General features: G+C 35.9%; 2 protein-coding genes across 4 annotated transcripts in view; both read right to left on the reverse strand.

Moving 5' to 3' along the window:
* Positions 1-6,014, reverse strand: part of LOC143149104 (transmembrane protein 114) — a 42,698-nt gene extending 36,684 nt beyond the window's left edge. For all 3 annotated transcript variants that reach the window (XM_076316186.1, XM_076316185.1, XM_076316184.1), the window contains exon 1: positions 5,638-6,014. The gene's annotated coding sequence lies outside the window, so the exon portion shown is untranslated. The remainder of the gene's footprint in view (positions 1-5,637) is intronic.
* A 1,667-nt stretch (positions 6,015-7,681) lies between these two features.
* On the reverse strand, positions 7,682-9,397 carry LOC143149634 (uncharacterized). Its single transcript, XM_076317204.1, has one exon. The coding sequence runs from the start codon at positions 9,395-9,397 to the stop codon at positions 7,682-7,684; it is 1,716 nt and encodes a 571-aa protein (XP_076173319.1).
* Positions 9,398-10,459: the final 1,062 nt, after the last annotated feature.

Raw genomic sequence — 10,459 nt, forward strand, 5'->3', positions numbered from 1 at the left:
ATGTATGGTATGTGTGGAGATCAAACGAGGAGTATACATGAAATTCTCATACACACCCATCGCGCTCAAAGGGACACGACGTGTGCCAAAATTCGTTACCGAGCGACGACAAAAATATTCTTAAACAAATGATTCATAACGTTATAAAACGCGTTGTTTGAAGACATTTCATAGTAGTTCTGTTCTAAACTAAGCCCCGAAAGATTGTTTCCGACTAAAATAAATTACAAACGCCTCGTTAATGAATACCATTGATTTAAGAGTAATAATTGATCCTGTTGAACGAATGCCAAATTTCTCAGAACTCTCTATTTATCGATGCATTAATCAAACCGTGCCCAATAAAATATAGTGTTTTATACGGTGAATGAAAAATAATCTTTTTCAATATTTCCAATTCGTTTCTTTGCGTATTATTAATCGACCATCTCTCGTTGTGTCTGTGCTTTCGAGAGTCCGTTGTATCGAGTATTTGTTAAATCATAGTTGAGGTATTATATTATTTATTAAACGAGAAATCTTTTTTCACTTTCGGTACGTGGAAGACGATTACTGAAATTTATTCAGATTTTAAATCTCGTTCTCTCGTACAATACCGTAGTGCATTTCATCGTTTTTACTGATTATCATTCAAGGAATGTCTGGGGTAGTCTAAAGTCGACATAAAGAGTCTTTACGGTTTCTCGGGATGGATAAGAAGAAAAGCTCACTCATGCTTTCAAGCATGATACATAAAATGCAGTACGGTGCTCAGCCTGTTAAGGGTGTAATAACAGATTTACAGTTTCTACTTGGCATCCATTTTCACATGTGTACGAACATAAAATATCGAATAAAAGAGATTTAAGATTAATGCGCGTCCGTGACATAAAAAAGTAACGTTTCGCATTAAAACATTATTAGTGTCTTAGAGGACACGTTTTGATGTGAGAAAGAAACAGGAAAAACGTAAAACGTATTGCAACAAATAATAAAGTAGTGTTTTTATTTCAAACGTAACGGCCATTGAGAGACATTGTCACGTTTAAAGATTCATTAAAACTTCTAAAATTATACTCAGCCATGGGAGTAACAACGATCGAAAAATGCATCTTACCGTTCAATTTTCCGAAAGTTTTATATTTTTTAACGACCGTGTATTTTAAATATAATTTATATTTATTTTAATATCGAAATTAATCTTTCAGATGGAAAACTGTAATCGCTTTAAAGTATGATACCATTTAAATTCCATCTTCAAACGTTAAATGGAACACAATTGTATAAGAGTCGAGGAGGAATATGAGCACGAAGAAAACGAGACTTCAAGATACAATTGTACGATTTTCCAATATGTCTCCACTTCTATCTCTCGATAGGGTTATGAATGTACACAAATCTGGGCATGTAAAACATCTTTTTCTATTAATATACTGATTGTCCGAGTTTAACAACTGTAGTATATTTTTACATTGAATACATCCTTCTTGTATCGTTTTCATAACCTACTGCTTATTTCGAGCAAAAATTATTACTTTAAATTAATCTTTCTTTTGCGTGCGTTATTTTTATAATTCTGAAACATACAATTCATCATTTTTTAGATAACTGTATAATCAGAAATCACCAATTCGTGAAGGACGTGATATAATGATTCCGTTTCAGCAAACCAAGTTTAATCAGAATTGTGCGTACGAGAGTACAGTAAGTTCGGACAGAACTGAGAATCCTTTGAAAAAGTTACCAGTACCGCTATCCCAGATTGAAATGGCTTTCTCTCTATTCTGGAAATTCATGGCAATTTGGGCGGAATTGATTATGAAACGAACGGAAAGGTGTCAATGCCATTCTATGACAACTATTATCGATCTCAACTGTTGCACGGAGCAGCTAGTTACGTGTTAAATTACATATAGAATCTTACCTTTTAAAAATTTTTCTGTAGACATTAGGATGCTTATAATTCGTGTTTACTTCAAAAATGCTGTTCACATTGGTCAAAAACACGGTAAACATAAATAAGTAGCCGAAGGGAAAAACGCTTGTCGAGTATTAGTAGATAATTAAAATTGAAAAAATAAAAAAGGAATTTTCTCAATTTAGATCACATCTGTAATGAAAAAATGAGCACATTTCTCGAAAAAAATGTAAATTATCGGTAAATGTACAGCTTTACTAATTGCAAGCCCTAATTTAGACAATATTCTTTATTTTATGACGTAAAAAATATTTATAGATTCATTTTATTACTTCTTAATGAGTGATTCGATCGAGTTACAAGTACTACTATTGTCTAAATTATAATTTCGATTTCCATTACTTAGAATAATCGATTTATATGAAAAATGTAAACAGAAATCTTTTAAATATTCTTCCATTTACTTTGTCCGCAAGAATGATATTTAAAAATTTAACCCAACTACCTTTAAAAGTTCAAACAATTATCTAATACGAAGCGATTCCTCAATTTGTAAAGTTTATCGCGAACACGCTAATGGAAAAGAAAATACGTTGTCCTCTCGGGGACACGTAATTTTCTTACTTTATTTTAACATTTTTCGCATCGAAAAATTTCACCTCTAGGAACGTATTGTAGCCGCTGAAGCGTAGGCAGAGTTCACGAAATGCATCGAGGAAAATTACTTTGAGAACAGAAACAAGGGGTAGCCGAGTATTGAACCCACAGTTGCTTGAGGGTGAAATTTCCAGAGGCACCCCATGGTCAATTTACAAGTTGCGAAAGCAAATCGTGACATGCGAAACTGCTGTTTGCCATGTAACGAAGTTGTTAATTATCCCAAGTAACTCATTTGACTGAAACACAGTACATTACTGAGTTACATACAAACTCTGATGGACTTACATCGATAAGAAATTCTGATAATTAATTTTTTCCAATCTCTCGTCGAAAGTGAATGAAAAAATATTCCTTAGTTTTAACATTTTTTCTTTCAAATTTGACAAACCATTCCAGTAAATGTATACGCACAAACAAGATAGAATTCTATCGAAAAGGAACAATTGGTTTACACATTTTGTGTAAACGAAGCGAAAGAATAGGAACGATAGTTTAAAAAATTAAAAGAATTTGCGTGCAAAGCGTAAAAGTTTATTTTCTGCTGGGATTTCGAAAGAAATAAGCAGAATGGAAACTTCACAAACGAATAAAGTGTTTCCCAAAGATTCGTTCGGGGTTAATTATTTCTGCACAAGAATGGCAGCTACTTGGCAGACTGGCAAGGTACATCATTTAAGTGTAAAACGCCGATTTTAATGAAACTTACATATAATATAGTTCTTAGAAAAATATTTGACACGTATTTTTTTTTATTCGCTATTATCCATATCTAGGGGATGAAATAAGCTCTCAAAGTTTAGAGGGAAAAAAACACATTTCCCATAATATATAGAAAATGATAAGACCTAGAAAAATTTGCTTAAACAAAAATTGCGAACTTGTGAAGTACGCAAATTGTTGATTTGCAGATATAGAAATAGCGCAAGGATTGGTATTCGACGCTTTTCAAAGCTACCAAATGTTTATAAACATACAACATACCAGTCAATCACTTTATGGCATTATACCTTTAATTTCAAAACAGTTTGAAAGACCTAATGCCACACCCAATAAAGTTAGCACTGTTCTGAGTTACCACACTTGTAGAAATAAAAATTAACGATACGTATCCATAATATAAACAGTTATTATATCATATATTTTACATCTGTTTCCGTGCGCTCCAAAAATTCACATTCAACATTCGAGCTGATTTTATTGTACCAACGTTAACTTTCATTGAAAGGACGTCTACTCTATTAAAATTGTAATCTAACTTGAATACGTATACCACACTGTATAAAATTTGTATGTTATATAAAAATAACACATTAGTATTAATTAGCATTAAATAGCATTAATTTTCATTCTTTTTTCTTCTTACTATTCTTTATTCTCTCTTCTACATTTCGGTCGAAGAAAGTGTTAAAATATTGCAACTATATTTCTCAATAATCTTAGAAAACCTTTCTTTCTAACAAAGAATAGTTTCATAACATTTTCAAACGTTTCAATTTGAGATGTCGTAATACAATATCACACTTTTTACAATATTGGTTAAAATTTGATTATGCCTCAATTCTAATTCCGTAGTTATAAAAAATACTTTAATAGTTCTATTTCGAAATTGAATATTCTCATTCAGTATTATCAAACCTGTGTTATCTCACGATATTCCACAATGATTTGAAAGATCATTATCATAAATCGGAAATTACCTCTACCTCGATGCATCTTGAAATTTTCTCGAGCGAGTGTTAAACATAATTAACCACAAACCTTAGAATTCCATTGAATTATTGAATTCCCCCCGATTCGTAAATGAAACAGAAAATGTATCCTTGTCGAGTTTCGTAAAATTTTAAAAACGATGTCGCGTGTCTGAGTTGTAAATAGAACAAGTACGTCCATCTCGAATAAAGATTTTTTATAAATTTTCGTTGATTGTTGCAGTGAAACAATCGTTAACAACAGCAGGAATTTCTTTCAATATTGCAACTACAAATAGAAACTGAACTACATTACCGTACGATAAAACGAAACATAATTATTACAGAATGTGGACATACATATAACTATAAAAAAATATTATTCGTGTTTCGGTACATTGTTAAAAAACTAAAGTAGGTTCAAAGGATTCGGAAGTTTGTTGTAATTGTAACATACACTTTTTGGTGACATATTTTACAAGTGTGTTCGAGAATTACTGAAAAGGTTTAAATGTTTTCGTAAAATACAACGTAACACTATTAGAAGTGTCTTTCACGATTTAACATAGTCACAGACAAAGCTATCGTCCCATTAATCACTGTTTAATCGTACATTATTAAAATTTGCTCGTAGTAATTACTCGTGACGTCGGAAGATGAACGCGATAGCAGGAACAAGGTACCTCCTGTAGCTCTCATACACATTCGAAAACTACTGGCTAGATAACGATGTTCAGGTGCTAGAATGCGACATTAAGCTTATTAACAAGATTGATAATCTCTGGCAGGCAATCGCCATGTATAATTCTATAATTCTACGATCAAACTAACAACCGTACTTGTTGATAGGAATACCGTACGGTATTCTTCTACTAATTGAAATATTTTAAATCACATTTTCGCACGCGCTCGTGTTTGTGGAATGGAACGACTCTCTCGCGTTGAATTACGACGAGCATAAAGAAAATCAACTGGTGAGAAAAAGTTGCGCGTATTACACAACGACGACATTTACCTTCCATCATTCGCGACCGTTTTTATCCCATGAATACGTTTCCGGGTCTACCTACGATTCATTCCGTGCCGCGAATCGAAGACAATCCGCCGGATGAAATTGCACGCGGACGAGTTTCGCGGCACGTTCGGTTGAAATTTGCGAGGCAAGATCGAGAATAAAATGGAAGCAGGTCCGCGGCGTGTGTCGTTGTCGTCGTGAAAGAAAAAAGAAAAAGAAGGAAAATAAACCGTGAACTTACGAGCACCGAGCGGTGAGGAGAGATTCGGCGGGTAGTAAAACAATATAAACGGATTAATAACTGGAACGTGAGCGTGGCTGGCGATTCAACAGGGGGAATCGTCAACACGTGTTTCACTTGGATGATGTTCACTCACCTCAGTCCTTTTTCTCCCGCGGTATCGTTCGACGGTGGAACAACCAGAATTCCATTCGATAGCCGCTTTAGTTATCCGGTTTCGTCTCGTGTAACTGGGCGTTCGAAATAAACCGCGAGAATGATCGTGGACTTCACCACCTACACACGTTGCCGGTCGGTCCGACACTGATCGTACCACCGACTACTTGCTGCGTGGTTTCGCAGCGGGAGCAGAACTCCCGGTGGGGGTAGCCGCAGGAAATGGAACGGGAAAAACTGATGAACGAACCTCTGGAGGGAAAGTATGCAACGAGGAGAGTCTGAATAAAAAAAAAAAAAATAAATAAAAGAGCCTATCTACCCTACTCGCAAGGTGTTTCTATACGAACTGCACCCTCATAGTCACCTGCCCGGGCCCTGCGAGTCACTCGCGTGTTTATCGTCCTTGTTAAAATTGCGTTCCCCTTCTTGCTTTTTTCGTTACGTTTACAGAGACCAGCGTGAAATTTTCCAGAACGAAAATTGACTGTTTTGGAATACACAAGTCGCTTCTAACGCGTCACCGTGAACATGGTTCCTTGGAGGGTGAAACCGAACGCGAGTTCTTCTTTTCGCGCGTAACGGCGGAAAGAAGGATAAAAATGTTGCAAATGGTCCGCAAATGGATTCCATGGCTTAAAGTAAGACGAAAATGTAGAACAAATGTATTGCATCGGAAGTGACGTTTACGCGATAAATGCATTCGAAGATCAATCTAGCGCGCGCGCATCCAACTGATGACTGTGGTGCTATAGATTTCGGTACAGACGGCTACTATGATTGTTTTGTATAGAGTACAATGTCAGGCACTGTCTGGTATCAGGTCTATCGTTTATGCAATCGACAGTAACTGTCAGTTCCTATCGAACAAAAGACACGATACGATAGACCAACGATCGGTATACAGACACGATTTTTCCATTGGCGGTGTCGTATTCATCGTACTCGTTCGCAAACCTTAACAACAATTTAGTGGAGATGAGTTTGATGGTAAATAATGCCTGACATTGTATCCTGTACGAAAACAATCACGGTAATCGTCTATAATGAAATTCGTAACACCATGCATCGATTAGATGCATCTGTACTAAATTCATTTTCAAATGTATTTTTCTCAAAAACGAAACCTACGATGCAAGTTTTTTTATTCTATGTTTTCATCTTATTTTGAGAAATAATTGGATCTTACATAAAGAAATAGCAGTCGTAACTCTACCCAGATATCGATCCTTTAATTTCCTTGGAAAATGAAGTTGTATCGCTCTTCGCTAACGTTCCAAGAGACCTTGTGATTAAAATTATTCAAAACAGATAGCACTTGCTTAAAAAATGTACAACTTTATTTACCGTTGCCAAAAACAATCAAAACAATAGTAGTCATTTTATATTGAATGAGTTTAAAATTTAAGAAAAAGTTTTACAAGCATTCGATACACCTATGCCATCGTCACTATCACTGTTGACATGTGATTTTTCGATACTCGAAAAACGAAACGAATTCTGTCGAAAGCGAGCATAATTAGTGGGGTAGCGTAATTGATACGTGTTAAAATTATTCACTTACAATGTGCAATTTGTTAAAGTGCTTTATTTTCACAGACAAATCTTACAGCAATGCAATGAGGTCAAACATGCTGAAAATAAGTTGGCATTTCGAGACACAGCTAAAGTACAGGATCATTAAGTTCTACGGTCCTAATATTAGATTATTTCAATACTTATAAATAAACACCCACACTCGTGAAATGCAGAAAAGAAACTGTTCCCGTACGTGTACTCTATCGTGTATTGTGTCAAATATTTCGTATCGATGAAATATTTTACGATTACGTAGTACACCGTGCCAAGTTAAAATGTTGCGCGTAATTCTTTTTAATGTTAAACCATTGTACCGTCAAAAATTACGTTTCGAGGGTTATTAATATTTCTACATACGATTTTAACGGAGCACCTATATTTTCTAGACACGTAGATATTTTAAACGAGTCGTGATTCCAAAACTCCCTCTATCGCAAAGGTACAAGTTATTCTAATATATTCTTCCTTGTTTTCAAACGATACATAATAATTTCGCCAAAAAACGTCAATATCGAGATCAAATATCCACACCCCATAATATAAATCAGATTGAACACGATCGGGTGATTATTGGTGTTGTCAATGTTCAACAAATGTGTCATCCTCGGTGGAATGTGACCGACACGATGAATGTACCACATCTTACGAATACCTGCCGACTCCATACGTAGAATGATGTTCGTAACACGATCTATGTACGGTGAGTGTTTATAGAACAAATAACCAGCCGGTGGGTTCGCGTAACAGAGATTCTTGCAGATCTTCATAATGGGCTCACCTCGACGTGTGTGAGTACAAAGAAGCATGTTTGCCATTTTCGTCTCTACGAGGCAAGTGACGTTTCTGTACATGGCCAAGTAATCGATACATTTGCTCAACGAGTTTATGCCTATAGCCTTTCTCTTCAATTTTGCGAAAGCCTCGTCGTCGTCGGTATAAGTTAAATTAATAAGCACGGTTTTGAAAACAGGGACCAATCCAGATTCGTACAGCTCGTTGAAATTCGTATAATCGATCTCGCTCGAGACACGTAGGCTCGCGGAAGTCACATCCACGTACAAATTCGACGAGGAGATGTACGAAACAAATATGATCATGAAGAACACAATCTTTTCGACCAGTCTCGTAGCCTTGATCGGCGTGGAAGCTGAAATAATCAGACCGAAGATTCTCAGTGGTTTCCATTCCTTCAAGTCGAATTTCAACAATATCGATGTCGCCCAGAACACCAGAACGATTATACAATTCATAGCGATTCCTAGGAAAGCTTGTGTCACGTAATTTTTCTGCTTACGCGTGATAGGTACCACTGGACACCACTTTTCGAAGCTGACTGGCAAATTGTAACTCAAATGCGACAGATTCGAAGATGGAAGGAAAGGCATCGATGTGACCATCATATCGACTGTCCCGCTTGACAAAAGATGGAACGCTTTGCCTAAAACTTTGGTGGGCTTTGCAACGAAGGTGAAGTTCAAGGCGCGGGAAATTGTTTTTAAAACTTTCGCATCTGGACCTTCGAGCGTCACGAGATACCCTTGAGAATTCCACGTTACGTTCATGTAACCCAGCCGATTGATCAAATGCACGTTCACTGGATAGCCGTGAAGATTTGTCACCCTGTTGGGAAACCATTCCACGCTCGTTGTATACGGTTGTTGTTCGTAGACGTTCGTAAATGGATTGTACCGATGGATCTTCGTCGCAGTTATCTGTCCATGGGATTCTGATAGTTCGAGAATCGTCGCGTAGAGAATTCTCTTTTGCCACATTTGTTCCAGGAGCAGCTGGAAGTTACCGTTTTCGTTCAATATGGTAATCAGTAAAACGTTTGGTCGAGTATCATCGTGCACAATGACACGTATTATATTCTCCGTTTCTTGGAAATCTGGTGAACTTCTCGAAACGTAGACATAGAAAATTAATGTCGAACGGTGTGCACGGAAGGACGGCAGTTTCGCGGGGATTGACTCGTTCAAGGAAATGCAGCTTGTTGGTAATGTTCGTGACACAGATATGTATATCTCGTCGATGATATCGCATTTCCTTCCAATGAGATCTTGAACAATAAATTGCACGTCCGTAGGTTTCACTGCTCGAAGAACTTCCTGAACTATACGATCGGTAGCTGTTAAGTGTTCCGAATGGGCCATTTTCTGCATCGTCGTATGGAACGTTAATAGCATCAAAGTAATCTTCGTGAGGTAATTCCATAATTTAACCGAGGACGACATGAAAATTCTAAAACATTTAAGAATTATCTTATATTATCTTTAAAAGTGCACTGTATCGAAATTATAATTCTTCCGGTTAGGAAAAAACATTCCGATATTCGCATCTTGTTGATCGAACCAAAATAAACATTTCGAGAATAATCGATGGAAAATTGTAAATTTCAATATAGTTATCGATTTACTGTATTTCTTTTTTTTTTTTTCTTTTTCAACCCAGCGTATAATAAATGCAACAAGTTAAAACAGTGGTAACGCCACAAATGCGAGTAAAAAGTTGACGATTGACTGAATGCCATAAACGTTCTTACTCGTGCTACATTTTCATGCAAAAAATTCATTTATGCCAAGTGCAGCGTTACCGACATGCAAATTGTGTTAGAAATCATCTCATCTGACTGTGAATAAACCAATTTATACGTAGAAACATTAAACTTAAGTAGAGCTTTCTTTCCTACGATACATTTATTTTCTTTTTTTGATATTCTACGTTAAACCGTGTTTTATACATTATTCTAAATAAACCGTTAGTCGGTTCATTCGTTCGTTATAAACTCGACAGTATCGACAAAAAAGAGATGGATAACAATCTTTCGAATATCGAATATGTAATAAATACTCAATGAGTGAATATTATATTTGGTATATCCAAATTTTATCTAACAAAACTATTGACTATATCGACTATCGAGTATTAAATTGCATCAATTCATACGACCATAAGCCATTAGGCAAAATGTGTATTGGATATCAAGAGATGAATCATCAATGTTGCCAAACTCAATTTTCCAGTCCAATTTGTCATTCGCCTTTATCACTGACACTCTATCAATTTGTTTCTTTTATCTGATTACTTTGAAAATTATTTCGTACATTTCGTATGCCGTGCTAGTATCGTCGTAAGTGAGAGACCAACACGGTACTTCGTACTTAAGGAACAATCTCGATTGTATTCAATTAGAAATTGTTTAAATAACTTCGAAGAATTCTTTT

The sequence above is a fragment of the Ptiloglossa arizonensis genome, chromosome 7 (assembly GCF_051014685.1).
Source record: "Ptiloglossa arizonensis isolate GNS036 chromosome 7, iyPtiAriz1_principal, whole genome shotgun sequence".
In the NCBI taxonomy this organism is placed as follows: domain Eukaryota; kingdom Metazoa; phylum Arthropoda; class Insecta; order Hymenoptera; family Colletidae; genus Ptiloglossa; species Ptiloglossa arizonensis.